This window comes from Adiantum capillus-veneris, chromosome 12 (assembly GCF_014529385.1).
Source record: "Adiantum capillus-veneris isolate H3 chromosome 12, ASM1452938v2, whole genome shotgun sequence".
Taxonomy (NCBI): Eukaryota; Viridiplantae; Streptophyta; class Polypodiopsida; order Polypodiales; family Pteridaceae; genus Adiantum; species Adiantum capillus-veneris.
This window is the reverse complement of record NC_140942.1, coordinates 106,681,704-106,698,012: the sequence shown is the minus strand read 5'-3', so window position 1 is coordinate 106,698,012 and position 16,309 is coordinate 106,681,704. Positions and strand designations below refer to the sequence as shown.

Genomic DNA, 16,309 nt, shown 5'->3' with positions numbered 1-16,309 from the left:
AGTGTATCTTGGTTTCACGGGATGTTGTGTTTGTGGAAGATTCTATTCATCAGCCCTTGTTGTCATGTACTAGAGACAGTAATGTAAGCTCAAAGGACATTTATGACACTTTGTTGCCTCTTTTTAGTGGTGGAAGTTCGAATGTAAATTCCAACGAGGCAAATGTACAGCCTATGGGGTTTCTAAAAATGTTACAAATCAGCCTATTATTGATGCAGATGTACATGATGTACTTGATGCAGATGTACATGATGTACTTGACACCAAAGCATCATGTGTGGCACAAGCACTTTCATCAATACTGACAACCATGGGTAGCTCATCAAACAACCCATATGTGGAGACAAAGTCTTCATCAACCACATAGGCATAGAATGAGGGTCTTGTAGTCCATGACACTCATCCACATCAATATCCTCATACTTACGAGAAGTGTCTTTACAACCCACCTCAAATACATCATCCATAGTAGATTCTCCTACAGCTGTACATACTAAAGCATTTTCGTCAAATAAGTTATATCTAGACATGTACTCTTTATCCACCTCAATATCTTTCACAAAAAATTTCTCCAAGTCAACATTCAAGTCATCAAAATTAGCACTTTCCTCACAAGAAAAGTATCCATGAGATCATTTATAACATGTGAATCTTCATAACGAGTGTCAACCTCATTTATAGCATTATCTTCCATACATCCATGTGGTGCTTCATTCTCATGTATCATCTTCTTCTCACAAAAATCCATTTTGAGTTTCTATATTCCATACTACACCAGAGGCTTGCCTACATGAGCTTTTTCATATTGAAAATTTACATGCATAGCCTTATCCATTTTGCATGTGCTATCAAGAACAATGTCTTCTGTAGTCCAAATTATATGCATAATCATCCACATACTCTTCATTTCCATGTGAAAGGCCTTCACAAGAGCATCCTTTATCTTTTTCTAACTACCACACACCTCATACATAGCATCATCCATAAAATACTTTTGAAGCAATTAGCAAGCCAACATAAAGAATGGAAGTCCTAGAGTTGATTCCTAAGTGGACTCCAACTTGGCGATCAAAGTAGCAAAATGTTCACTACTCTCGCTCTCCTCAATGTGAATACCAATTGATTTGAAGGATTGGGGGGTTGGCCTCTATAACACCTCAAACCACCACAAAGAAAAGAGGATGAAGAGAATAGCTTTCTCAAGGGTTGATCTTCCCTCACGAATTTGGTCAATTCCACTTACATTGAAGCTCGACTAGCTTCCCTCTATATCGCTACAAATCCCACTATGCTTGGTCTCATTAAAGGAAGCAATGGGATTAGAATTAAAGTGAAAAGAAGAATGGAATTCTCTACACTTTTTTAATAAAACCAAGCGCTTCACTTTCAAACGCCCTTCCATGTGCTAGTACAGACTCCATAGGCGATCCCATATACACACACAGCTTGACCAAAACTTATGCAAATAAACCCCAATTTGAAAACCCGCAAAGTTCAAAAAAATAAAAACATTTGATGGAAAACTTGGGGAAAACCTTGCCCATTTACATACATACAAGCAAGGTATTGCAGCACATAGTCTACCCTTCAGCAGTTGCACCATAGGATAACTACCATACCTCGAACCAAGATGAAGAGAGATCAATATGCAGAGCGAAGCACCCACTTCAATCAGCGCATTGAGGAGAGACACACTCTCAACGCACTACACCAGGCTCTCACAAAGCAAGATGGGTGTCTCCACAACAAAACCCCCACCCTTCATTGTGGGCTATATAAACATGGAGCTTCTTGTTCTTTGTTGAAATTCCCACCTCACTCACAACCCAAAGTTGATAAACTCTTATCTTTTGTTCGTATTTATAGTGCACTTACTCACACGTGCGCATCTGTCTCCCTTTCATGATGTGGCAGTGAAGGTCTAGACAAAACTAGAAGCCAACGTCACACGTTTGAACAAAGTGTTAGCAGAGTTCATCATTGACCTTTCCTAAAAGAGTGAGAAACAACAATAGTTTGTCGAAAGCCGCGAAGAGAATGGATTGAGCTTCTAAGTACTTCATCAAAAGTTTGTTCACGAGCATTCATCAAAAGTACTAAAAACAAAATTTTAAATGAGAACAATGCCGAAACAAGCAGTACACCAATGAGGTAAACACAAAAGTAATAGGTTTGTCAATTTGTCCTTCCTAACTTTGGCTTTTTGAGGGAGAATCAAAGAAGTGGGAAAGAAACTTGAGCATGAGGCTAAGTTGAAGAAGAGGCACAACACAGAAGCATTCGCCTTTCCATGAGGGAGGTGGACCAAAAGACAAGGCAAGATCTTATGCTGACGAAAAGAAGCTCATTGGTGGATGAGGAATCTAATTCCTCTTGTATGAATCGGTCTGCAACATGTTACAAAGGGATTTCAGAGATTATTATCACAGAGGAGGATGAAAATGGCTCTTCTATGCAACTACTAAAGAAAATCACTTCACCCAAGAGGAGATGGGAAGCTAAGCAGCTAATAGCATCAAGGCCTCGGATGTGAGGGATTACCCCAATTATGATCCTCATGGATTTAGACTCTTGTACATATCAAACAAAGGAGCAAGAGAGGAATTTGAAATGTGCTCAATGAGGATGAGCCACCCTTCGTAAGAGGGCAAACGAGGTTCTCCATTGATGTGTCACTTGTGAAAAAATCGTAAGAAATCTAGAAATTCACATTCATGACAAGCCTTGTAGATCAACAATGGGAGAGTCGACAAACCAATGAACAAAACTCTGCATCAACAAAGTCATAAAGATTCAATATCTTCCTCCAAATGTCCATGTCTATGTGTTTGCTTCACTATGTCTATGCGTTTGCTTGAACTACAAAACTAGACTATGGGGGAGAGCACTGCTTGCATCTCCATGTCTATGCGTTTGCTTGGATTGCAAAACCAAACTACGAGGAAAGGCACAGCTTCCCTTCCTTACAATTTTTGGAAAGACGCGCTGCCAACTCTCCACCATACTTTTGTATGATAGTTTTGTATGATGTGCTATAGTTTGTGTCAATTCTTCATTGCATGAGGAAAAGTTTAACTAGGGTAAGGGAGCCAGTTTAGAGACGAATTTTTTTGGCCCCCAGGTTAGATACATATCCACCCCCAATTTAGAGGCAAGAAATTTGGCATATTCCAAGAATCTTGCTTATGTGTCATGTTGTGATTTACTGAAAAGTGTACCATTACTGGGTCTTGAATGTCTCTAATGCTTCAAAATGCCTCAAAACCTTAATTGTTTCAAATGGAGCATTCAAATAAAATCTAAAAAATATTGATTTTGGTATCATTAGATTCACCTTTTCATGAGGAATCTCGTGCAATGCATAAATATTGAAAATGATGAGATTTGCAAAATGCCCCCCCAAAAACATCACGTTTCCACAAAACGCCTCTAAACTGGCTCCCTTACCCTAGTCGCATTGTTTTTCTGTAGCTTGACATGCTTTGCCCGTTCAAACTAGATGTACTTGCTTACCAGGTCATTATAACTTTTACATTCCTCTAACCTAGAATTTACTATATGTGAGCATAATAATTTTGAATTGTTACAACACATCAATACTATTCCGCATCAAAAAATTTAGGAAAATTTCTATGGTAAGGCCAACCAAGCAAGACTAGTTGATGCCTTTGGCAACAATTTCAATCTGCAGAACTGCAGAAGAATCGTCCATCAACAACACAATATTTGCTTGCAACACGCGAAGGCACAAGGTGCATGATCCTTTAACAAACTCCCCCCCTCGAAACGGCTTTGAACCTCCAAACAAGGAGTATGGAGACAGACGTTGGCACTACCTTGAACTCCGACTAGGAAGAGAGGGTGCGGGAGAGAGAAGGATACAAAAAAGAAAAGAGACTATAGGTTAAAGAGAAGAAAAATAAACAATATGTTTCAAAAATTGGAAGGGTGCTCCCTTGTACACGGACTGAAATTCCCTTGCATTTACCCTCTCTTTTTACCGAAAGGCAATGCCAACAAACTCCCCTAGACTTTCCTAGATTGCACAAGATCTCCAAGCATCTCGTAACCCATCTCCACACCATATAGATGTGCATGCGACGCAAAGCAAAGACCATGCCTTGCTTGGTAGTGAAGAGTGTCCATGTACAAGCGCAGAGCTAAAGTGATGGTTGAAGCATAGCTCACACAGATCCATAATGTTGATTGATAATAGAAAAGGAGCATTTGCACTTTGAAAAGTGAAGCCTGTGGAAAGGGGTATGGCAGGTGCATGACGGCAAAGCTTTCTACCGGGCCAAGGGGATGAGTGTGCATGTCCGCATGATCATAAAGCAACAGGTTTTTTCCTAGGCAAGCACCTTCAGGCTCAGAAAGGTGTTCTTGGCAACTATATGCAAATGCTTGTACTTATCTATGTAAACATGTTCATACAAAGTGGATACATGGTTGCAGACAAGCATCTCATTTAAATCAGTACCACGTTAATTAAACCCAGAACTGTCGTCATATTTTCAATGTCATGTTTACACGACCTCACAATGGCATGTTTTAAAGATTTATCTGCTTTTAACTGTTTACAATATCGGAGGCCCATTCCTTCAGGAAATGTAGATCAAAAACTGCATTTTTCAATCTTAGAAAGGGGGTTTAATATTAGCACCATGAAACTCTGTTGCTAAGGAATTTTTTCTTTGTTATCGCATAACGGTGACATTTCCCCAATAATATGGCCTAGGCGGCTGTGTGTTCGTTTGTGGGCATGGGCATGGATGGTGCTCAGGGGCATAGTCACATGGAAGGGGATGCTCAAGGGCAGTCACATGGAATGGAAAACGGCGGGAATGAGGCAAGGCCATTCAAGACAGAACGGCATGCTGGTTATAGTTATATTTTGCATGCACCCTTTGGAACTTTCTAAAACGGCGCGAAGGAAATGAGAGACCGGGGACTTTCGAAACGGAGCTTTCAATCTGATAGGCAAGGAAACAGAGTTTTCTTGTAGCTATACCCAGGGGGCATGGGCATTGGGGTGTTTGGTGTGTGTGGACATGGGTGTGAGGGTGGGTGATGTGGTGGTTTTGCGTTTGTGCGCTCTAATTTCAAGAACCATGAATGCAGGGCAAGAAATGTACAGCTTACCCTGCAGTCAAACCTCAAGTTATCAATGCTGGCGCACAGTGGCTTGAACCTAATCCCATCACCAAGTGTTTTAAGGATGGAAAGTTGATAACTGCGGCTGCGTGGCGTGCCGACCCAGAGTTCATATCTCACACAAGAAGATTTAGAAATTTTCTCATGTAGGAAAACAGAGTCTTTTCCAATGTTTTTCATACAATGAATAACATCATGAGCTTCAGCTCGAGAGGCTCCGCATACCTAGCTAGGTACGATTGGGGGCAGGGGACCACCGGCCCCCTCACCAAAGACTCGACACTAGACCAGCTCTCATTCACCGCATCATTCCCAGGGGGGATTTGTTACCATATACATGTGGTAGTGATGTGTGTGAACACACTTAGGACCATTGAGACATTTTCTCCCTCACTAGGAGGGTTTTTCCCTTGTTCATTGTATATACGCCCATCACTCTAGGGATATCTAATCTTTCCATTGCACACTAAGTTATATACTCTCTGTTGTGTGCCTTGAGCTTCCTTTGTCTTCTCCAAGTTGTGTGTGTTTTCCTGCAACCCTAATTCCAACAATCCCTCATAGTATCTTCCTTATTTTTTGGCATCTCAAAAAACAATGATAAGAGGCATATGACCACCAAACACCGTATCAAAATTCTCAAGAGATGCAGGCTCTTCAATTGTATACTCAACATTACTAGAAATATCCTCGGCCTCATCAAATAAGCCAAACATAAAGACATAATCTTCATGTGACACCATCTCATGCATACAAGTGGGATATTGATCATCATCAAATAACCCCACTTGCAAATCATTAAAAAAGGCATGAGACACCAAAGCATCATGTGTGGCACAAGCACTTTCATCAGTACTGACAACCATGGGTAGCTCATTAAACAACCCATATGTGGAGACAAAATCTTTATCAACCAAATAGGCATAGAATGAGGGTCTTGTAGTCCATGACACTCATCCACATCAATATCCTCATACTTACGAGAAGTGTCTTTACAACCCACCTCACATACATCATCCATAGTAGATTCTCCTACAGCTCTACATACTAAAGCATTCTCATCAAATAAGTTATATCTAGACATGTACTCTTTATCCACCTCAATATCTTTCATAAAAAATTTCTCCAAGTCAACATTCAAGTCATCAAAATTAGCACTTTCCTCACAAGAAAAGTATCCATGAGAGCATTTATAACATGTGAATCTTCATGACGAGTGTCGACCTTATCTATAGCATTATCTTCCATACATCCATGTGGTGCTTCATTCTCATGTATCATCTTCTTCTCACAAAAATCCATTTTGAGTTTCTATATTCCATACTACACCAGAGGCTTGCCTACATGAGCTTTTTCATATTAAAAATTTACATGCATAGCCTTATCCATTTTGCATGTGCTATCAAGAACAATGTCTTCCATAGTCCAAAAAATATGCATAATCATCCACATACTCTTCATTTCCATGTGAAAGGCCTTCACAAGAGCATCCTTTATCTTTTTCTAACTACCACACGCCTCATACATAGCATCATCCATAACATACTTTTGAAGCACTTTCAAGAATTCAAACTACCTATATTAGCAAGCCAACATAAAGAGGAAACCCTGTTCATGGTCATCTTTTTGTCCACAATTCAAATACATTCTCATAAGATTCCAAGTACCTCTTCAAGTAATTAAAATCCTACAAAATCATCTTAGAACCAAAATAGAAGTCCTAGAGTTGATTCCTAAGTGGACTCCGACGTGGCAATCAAAGTAGCAAAATGTTCACTACTCTCGTCCTCCTCAATGCGAGTACCCATTGAAGCTCGACTAGCTTCCCTCTACATCGCTAAAAATCCCACTATGCTTGTCTCATTAAAGGAAGCAACGAGATTAAAAAATTCAAAGAATTAAAGTGAAAAGAGCAATGGAAATCTCTGCACTTTTGCTAATAAAACCAAGGGCTTCACTTTCAAACGCCCTTCCATGTGCTAGTAGAGACCCCATAGGCGCTCCCATACACACACATAGCTTGACCAAAACTTATTCAAATAAAGCACAATTTGAAAACCCACAAAGTTCAGAAAAATAAAAACATTTGATGGAAAACTTGGGGAAAACCTTGCCCATTTACATACATACAAGCAAGGTATTGCAGCACATAGTCTACCTCCAGCAGTTGCACCATAGGATAACTACCATACCTTGAACCAAGATGAAGAGAGATCAATATGCAGAGCGAAGCACCCACTTCAATCAGCGCATTGAGGAGAGACACACTCTCAACTCACTACACGTGGCTCTCACAAAGCAAGATGGGCATCTCCACAACAAAACCCCCACCCTTCATTGTGGGCTATATAAACATGGAGCTTCCTGTTCTTTGTTGAAATTCCCACCTCACTCACAACCCAAAGTTGATTAACGCTTATTTTTTGTTCGTATTTATAGTGCACTTACTCACACGTGCGCATCTCTCTCCCTTTCATGATGTGGCAGTGAAGGTCTAGACAAAACTAGAAGCCAACGTCACACGTTTGGACAAAGTGTTAGCAGAGATCATCATTGACCTTTCCTAAAAGAGTGAGAAACAACAATAGTTTGTCGAAAGCCGCAAAGAGAATGGATTGAGCTTCTAAGTACTTCATCAAAAGTTTGTTCACGAGCATTCATCAAAAGTACTAAAAACAAAATTATAAATGAGAACAATGCCGAAACAAGCAGTACACCAATGAAGTAAACACAAAAGTAATAGGTTTGTCAATTTGTCCTTCCTAACTTTGGCTTTTTGAGGGAGAATCAAAGAAGTGGGAAAGAAACTTGAGCATGAGGCTAAGTTGAAGAAGAGGCACAACACAGAAGCATTCGCCTTTCCATGAGGGAGGTGGACCAAAAGACAAGGCAAGATCTTATGCTGACGAAAAGAAGCTCATTGGTGGATGAGGAATCTAATTCCTCTTGTATGAATCGGTCTGCAACATGTTACAAAGGGATTTCAGAGATTATTATCACAGTGGAGGATGAAAATGGCTCTTCTATGCAACTACTAAAGAAAATCACTTCACCCAAGAGGAGATGGGAAGCTAAGCAGCTAATAGCATCAAGGCCTCGGATGTGAGGGATTACCCCAATTATGATCCTCATGGATTTAGACTCTTGTACATATCAAACAAAGGAGCAAGAGAGGAATTTGAAATGTGCTCAATGAGGATGAACCACCCTTCGTAAGAGGGCAAACGAGGTTCTCCATTGATGTGTCACTTGTGAAAAAATCGTAAGAAATCTAGAAATTCACATTCATGACAAGCCTTGTAGATCAACAATGGGAGAGTCGACAAACCAATGAACAAAACTCTGCATCAACAAAGTCATAAAGGTTCAATATCTTCATCCAAAAGTCCATGTCTATGTGTTTTCTTCACCATGTCTATGCGTTTGCTTGAACTACAAAACTAGACTATGGGGGAGAGCACTGCTTGCATCTCCATGTCTATGTGTTTGCTTGGATTGCAAAACTAAACTACGAGGGAAGGCACAGCTTCCGTTCCTTACAATTTTTGGGGAGACACGCTGCCAACTCTCCACCATACTTTTGTATTATAGTTTTGTATGATGTGTTATAGTTTGTGTCAATTCCTCATTGCATGAGGAAAAGTTTTAGTCGCATTGTTTTTCTATAGCTTGACATGCTTTGCCCGTTCACACTAGATGCCTACTTGATTACCAACTCATTAGAAGTTTTACATTCCTCTAACCTAGAATTTACTATATGTGAGCATAATAATTTTGAATCGTTACAACACATCAATACTATTCCGCATCAATACTATTTATAATACTATGTAAGGCCAACCAAGCAAGACTAGTTGATGCTTTTGGCAACAATTTCAATCTATAGAACTACAAAAGAATCATCCATCAACAACACAGTATTTGCTTGCAACACGCGAAGGCACAAGGTGCATAATCATTTAACAAACTCCCCCCTTCGAAACGGCTTTGAACCTCCAAACAAGGAGTATGGAGACAGACGTTGGCACTACCTTGAACTCCGACTAAGACAGAGAGAGAGAGAGAGAGAGAGAGAGAGAGAGAGAGAGAGAGAGGGTGCGGGAGAGAGAAGGATACAAAAAAGAAAAGAGACTATAGGTTAAAGAGGAGAAAAATAAACAATACGTTTCAAAAATTGGAAGGGTGCTCCGTTGTACACGGACTGAAATTCCCTTGCATTTACCCTCCCTTTTTACCGAAAGGCAATGCCAACAAACTCCCCTAGACTTTCCTAGATTGCACAAGATCTTGAGTCATCTCGTAGCCCATCCACACACCATATAGATGTGCATGCGACGCAAAGCAAAGACCATGCCTTGCTTGGTAGTGAAGAGTGACCATGTACAAGCGCAGAGCTAAAGTGATGGTTGAAGCATAGCTCACACAGCTCCATAATGTTGATTGATAGTAGGAAAGGAGCATTTGCACTTTGAAAAGTGAAGCCTGTGGAAAGGGGTATGGCAGGTGCATGACGGCAAAGCTTTCTACCAGGCCAAGGGGATAGTGTGCATGTCCGCATGATCATAAAGCAGTAGGTTTTTTTCTAGGTAACAACATAGGCAAGCACATTCAGGCTCAGAAAGGTGTTCTTGGCAACTATATGCAAATGCTTGTACCTATCTATGTAAACATGTTCATACAAAGCGGATACGTGGTTGAAGACAAGCATCTTATTTAAATTAGTACCACGTTAATTAAACCCAGAACTGATGTCATATTTTCAATGCCATGTTTACACGATCTCACAATGGCATGTTTTAAAGATTTATCTGCTTTAACAATATAAAATATCGGAGGCCCAGTCCTTCAGGAAATGTATATCAAAAAATGCATTTTTCAATCTTAGAAAGGGGGTTTAATATTAGCACCATGAGACCCTGTTGCTAAGGAATTTTTTCTTTGTTATCGCATAACGGTGACATGTCCCCAACAATATGGGTGACTACCGTAATTGCCGTGGTGGAATTAGAAAGCAGACCAGCAACCAGAAATGGAACATCTGTAAGGATATCAAAATCATTTCAGATGCATGCACCCTTTCCCTGTAGGTGGGGCTAGGCCCAAATTCTCTAGTGGCTTGGGTTGAGTTACCTAGTGACGACAACCCCTATCCTCATATCTCCTAAACTAGGTTTAACATCCGAGCCAAGCATCGTACTACTACATCAGTGTATTATAGAGCTTTATCAACAAAATGCTTTGCTTTATACAAACTCTGAACCATTTGCATTTGAAAACACGGATTAACGGGTAATGTACATTTCTAAATTTCTTTTTTTCTACTGAAATTCAGGGAAATTATTATTTGGGCACAGCCATAAGGCATCCTACTAAGCAAAACAGGTCTCCTTTATGACTTAGAAGTGGCTTTTCCCCTTCAGAAGGTTACTTCAGTTCCAAGAATAGTAAGGAGCTGAGATACGAACTCTGGGTGGGCAGGCCACGCAGCCGCAGTTATCAACTTTCCATCCTTAAAACACTTGGTGATGGGATTAGGTTCAAGCCACTGTGCGCCAGCATTGATAACTTGAGGTTTGACTGCAGGGTAAGCTGTACATTTCTTGCCCTGCATTCATGGTTCTTGAAATTAGAGCGCACACACGCAGAAGACATACAAACCACCACATCACCCACCCTCACACCCATGTCCACACACACCAAACACCCCAATGCCCATGCCCCCTGGGCATAGCTACAAGAAAACTCTGTTTCCTTGCCTATCAGATTGAAAGATCCGTTTCGAAAGTCCCCGGTCTCTCATTTCCTTCGCGCTGTTTCAGAAAGTTCCAAAGGGTGCATGCAAAATATAACTATAACCAGCATGCCGTTCTGTCTTGAATGACCTTGCCTCATTCCCATTTCCCGTTCCATGTGAATGCCCCTGGGCATCCCCTTCCATGTGACTATGCCCCTGAGCACCATCCATGCCCATGCCCACAAACGAACACACAGCCGCCTACCCTTCATGTACTGACTCGCCCTCACACTCCCAATCCGCATTCGTCCCCATATAATCACAAGAAGTTTTGGACAGATTCTCACAATAACTCCCACATTATGACTTACCTCCACATCATGAGCTTCTGTGAGGGAGGCACGGCATACCTAGCTAGGTATGCGGTGCCTGCCGAACAGAAGCTCGTGATGTTTTGTATTGTATGAAAAACACTGAAAAAGGCTCCCTTTTCCTACATGAGAAATTTTCTAAATCTTGTTGTGAATATTATTGACAATATGTACATGCGTGTTGGTAAAGATGTGTCCTTGTGCGCATATTTACATTTTAAAGAGCATTTTTTTTTGAAGTACTGACCTTCAAAACTCCTGCAGCAGCCAAAATCTGTTGGCCATGGCAGATAGACGCAATTGGTTTATCGGACTTCGAAAAATCTGTGACAATTTGTAAAACCTTCTCGTTCAGCGCAAGATACTCTGGAGCTCGTCCTCCAGGAACCACTAATGCGTCATAGTCATGAGCTTTCACTGAATCAAAGTCTGCAGTGAGTGTAAAGTTATGCCCAGGTTTTTCACTGTAAGTTTGCGCTCCTTCAAAATCATGTACGGCTGTAGGGCATTTGTCGCCTGCTTTCTTATCTGGACAAACTGCGTCAACAGAGTAGCCTAACGCTTGCAAAGTTTGAAATGGAACCATAACCTCATAGTCCTCCATGAAGTCCTGCATTGGGGGGGGAGACAAGACTTACTTAAGTAACCCAAAATAGTAGATGTGGGCTGTTTATCATAAGCCTTCGCAAAATTTACCCCACATATAAAGAGAACTTTCTTATTCCCATTTGATATCTTTGCGCCCAACGCTTTGAGGGACAGGTTCAAAAATTCCGGGTGCCCAGGCCAAGCTGCTCCAGTGATTAGGTTGCCATCAGTGAAGCACGATGAAATTGGATTTGGATCCAGCCAATGCCCCCCCGCTGCCTCAACAGCCGGTTTAACGGCAGGATAGGCTGTGCACTTCTTCCCTTTCAGCAATCCTGCAGCAGCTAAGATCAACTGCCCATGGCAGATTGATGCGATGGGTCTGTCCAGAGCTGCAAATCCTTTCACAAGCTCAATCACAGAATCGTTAATCGATAAGTACTCAGGTGCCCTTCCTCCTGGAATAACTAGGATGTCATAACTCTTCACATCAACTTCCTCAAAGGTGGCAGTCAACACAAAATTATGTCCAGGCAGCTCGCTATATGTCTGCATGTTCCCATTCAAAGCCCAGACAAAAGAGTTACAATATGACTCTGCTTGCAGCCAAAACTAATGCAGATGGGTTACCTGGTGTCCAAGAAAGTCATGCACAGCTGTTTTACAGCACTCCCCCACCTTCTTCCCTGGACAAATTGCATCAACTTTCAAGCCATATGCTTGTAAAGCTTGAAAAGGAACCATGACCTGCATCCAGTTCATAAAAGAATAACAATTCAGCCATTTGTAAGTATGTGAGGTTGTAAATCTAAGAGGGACAATTTTGTTCAAATCCTTCGACAAAGATGTCCATGGTCTTTAAAAAAGACTTGCGTCGAAGTGCAGCTTTTAAAGTTGAGGAAAAGCTCATGCTGTAAGTTGTCAGAGTGTGCAGGGAAAGAGAAACACGAACACTGGAAACAAGAGAGAGAGAGAGAGAGAGAGAGAGAGAGAGAGAGAGAAGAAGAAGAGAGGTTTAATGTCGTAGGAAACTATCCCAAGAGACCTTAAAGATCTAGCCGACGAGGAGAGTTGAACTAAAGACCTGTTATTCAAGAGGGAAATGGCATAACCAATCTACCACACCTGGGTGATAGAAAGGTTATACCATTTTCCTCTTTTATTAGAGAGAGAGACAGGGAGGGAGGTGAAGCCCGCAGCTCAATAACTCTAGAGACAAGATGATACAAGATGACTAGAGAGTGAGCTAGGCATAGTCACAAGGGACGCATTCCGGGACGGGGGAACAGGGGACGGGGGACGGGGCTGAAATGGATTTTTAGTGTAAAAAAGAGAGCGGGACGGCAAGTGGGGACGGAAAAGTGGGGACGGGAAGCCCGAAAAAGGGCGTCCCCTGTTACTATGGAGCTAGGGCTACATTGATATAATCAGTGTTATAGACTTGGGCACCCCAAGTCGGAAATCGGACACGACACACAAGAGAATCACTAAAACTACTTCACAACTTTATCACACTTTTTAAAATAGAGTTGACACGGCCCGGCGTTGTAAGGTGCAGTGGAAGTGAATGTTGATATTGCTCAAGATGAGTGCTCCAAACTGTGCTCAAGGGTTCCTTTTACTTACGGAAGGGAGAGCCTTCCGTTCCTTTTAAAGAGAGAGTGCAGTGATCACAAACAAAGTGAATGTAACTATGAATGAAAGTGATGAGACTGAGAGAAAGAGAGAGAAAAGAATACGACACCAGACAGTTCTCAAACCCTCCTCCAAGGGCCCCCCTCTCTATGGCGAGAGAGGTCTATGCTATAGATTGCACAAATCTGGTACAATGGTCTAGATGCAATGGACTTGCCGACGATGTCGACGACAATGATGACGACGACGAGGATAGGCTGAAAATTAATGCTGAAGTCTGAAAATAGCTGACTTTCTGCTAAACACTGACACTGTGTCGGTGAGGATGGCGATGACGACGACTCAACAACAATGCGCCGAAAACGCAGATGCTGAAATCTGAAAATAGCGAGCTGAAACTGTAAACGCGGGCTGATCCGACGGTACGGTGAGGACTTGCTACGGATAGATGAGATCTGCAAAGCTAGGGACTGGATCTGCAAGGCTAAGGGTTTGTGGAAATATCCAATACTGGATACCTAGCCTACTTGAGGATCATGGAAGTTGCTCTGTGCTGTAACTGCTGATGCATTTTAGTCTCTAATGAAGTTGGTAAGACCATGACTTCAGAATCGATTTTCAATGCAAGTTGTGCAAAAATGTCTAATATGCACTCATAAATGTCTTGTTTTTGAATATGCTTCTGATAAAGGCTTAAACACACATAGAGTGTGGGCCTCTGAATTTCTACAATCCATTAGCGAGCTTCTCCTTTTGAAAATGGTGGTGGTTTCATGATTGTTTTAGAACGCACTGCAGTCAGCAGTAAGGAGCCAACTCACCGAGAACATCTGTTAGCTAATGGAAGATAATATGCAGATATGCAAGCATAATGAAAATCTGCAACCGTCTGTATTAGCGTGACTCTCCATCCACGAGAAACGAGATGATGACCCTTGAAACGAAAAAAAAAACCTATTTCCACCACCACCACAGATCCCTTAGAAAATTATTGCAACCCTGGTCTCAAGGCATGCTGATGATGCAAGGTTGTAGAGGCAGAAGGCTATGGGACAGTGGCTAGCTCGCTGACATTGAATTAAAGCACTATGGACAGCTGGGCTAAGCTAGGGAAAAACTTACACCAAGCCATTGGCATGAAAATTTTTGCAGCCAGGACCACTCCCTACCTACCTCCAAGCCACTTCGTGGACTCTCAATTGCCACCCTCATATCGACTCTTCAAGCATCAGAAGTCAACACAGAGCATGCAACATACTCCATTCTGTCCCATAGGTTGCCTTAGAGGACTCTCTCTCTCTCTCTCTCTCTCTCTCTCTCTCTCTCTCTCTCTGTGTGTGTGTGTGTGTGTGTGTGTGTGTGTGTGTGTGTGTGTGTGTGTGTGTGTTCGCGCACCCGTGTGTGTAAAGGATAGAGAGATTGACCTCGTAATCTTCGACATAGTCACCCACAATGAGCAGAGCAGATTTCTGCACCATGGTAGCAATTCTTCAGCTCTCCTGCTCCAAGCCTGAATGATTCATCTACCTTCTCTAGTTCTCTCGAACAACAAAGTTGTGGGGGCGCACGTGGCTTCACAGTATCTATATATCTATTGATATCCATAGCTTATACCTACTGGCATTTCTTTCAAGATTCCTTGGAATCTACAAGGTAGATAATCTGTATAGTTTGCAGCACATACACATGCCATAGGAGAAAAAAACAATTTTACTTTATGACATTCTATCATTTTTTATAAAATTTGCATACAATTTGCAAATATCACAAGCCATCAATTCATGTGTACCGGTCATGTCACATAACAACTTGTCAATATAAGAAAAAAATGCATTTCATGCGCACGGCAATAGTACAAAATAGCAATAGATACAAGAAATATAGAGACATTGAGAGAAACCAAAGAAAAATTCAATTTTCTCTATAAGTAAAAACGTTTCAATACATTATTTGAATCTTGTAACAAGAGCATTCAACTTGTTTAATTACACTTTCAGAGCTCTAACCTCCTTCCATAACAACGCTATTTATTTCTCAAATTGGGACACCTAAGCATTTGTCTCAGCGTCATTTTCTTGGAATGCGGTGGTGTTGGTGAGCTTCTTGCTTTTCGAAGACAATAAGAACGAGCTAAACAAATGAACTCATGGTAAATGAAAAAAAAGATTACAATACCAATCGCTCTATCAAATCACATTGAGACTTAAACCAATCATCCCAACCAAGGCAGTGACACTAGCCTCCCTTAGCTTCTTCCACTTCCTCATTTCGATTGCAGACCTCTCCTCCATAATTTGTCGAGGTCGTCCCCTCTTCTTGCTGGAAGGTGCTTCTTTGCTCACGCTGCTAGCCGCAGCTCCAACACTTTTCTTCACCGTTGCCATACCGCACTAACCTATATTCATTGAGGCTCGTCAACCTCACACTATGGCCACTACAACCTTATGCACAAACAGAGAGAATGAAATTGTATGATTGTGAAAAAGCTCTTGCTTGTGGAGAATATTCCAAAAGTCATTGAAAAAATTAATAATTGAAGGCTTTTCCAAAACTAAAAGTAAGGCTTTTTGAAAACATAAGTCCCCTTTTATGGCTACAATAGAAGGCCTATTTAAAATAGCATGAGCAGTGTCAGGCCAAGGACCAAAACTCACAGGCGGTCAAGGGGTGCTATATTTAGATGGCTACGAGTCTATGTATAGTGAGGTTGGGTGAAGAGTTGCATGTGTTGTTCCTCGCGGTCTTAGATTGGTATCAAAGCTCAGGGGAGAGGGGAGAAGGGCGACAAGGCGTGGAGAGCTTGACATGGTGAAGAGTTGCATGTGTT

At 41.5% G+C, this 16,309-nt stretch overlaps 1 protein-coding gene across 1 annotated transcript; it reads right to left on the bottom strand.

Moving 5' to 3' along the window:
- Positions 1 to 10,391: 10,391 nt before the first annotated feature.
- On the bottom strand, positions 10,392 to 15,062 carry DJ1D (Class I glutamine amidotransferase-like superfamily protein). Its single transcript, XM_086525532.1, has 5 exons — positions 14,907 to 15,062; positions 12,478 to 12,594; positions 11,956 to 12,396; positions 11,507 to 11,869; positions 10,392 to 10,759 (listed from the first exon to the last, which is right to left on the bottom strand). Exons 1-5 carry the CDS (start codon positions 14,958 to 14,960, stop codon positions 10,571 to 10,573), a joined length of 1,164 nt encoding a protein of 387 aa, XP_086381658.1. The 5' UTR covers positions 14,961 to 15,062; the 3' UTR covers positions 10,392 to 10,570.
- Positions 15,063 to 16,309: the final 1,247 nt, after the last annotated feature.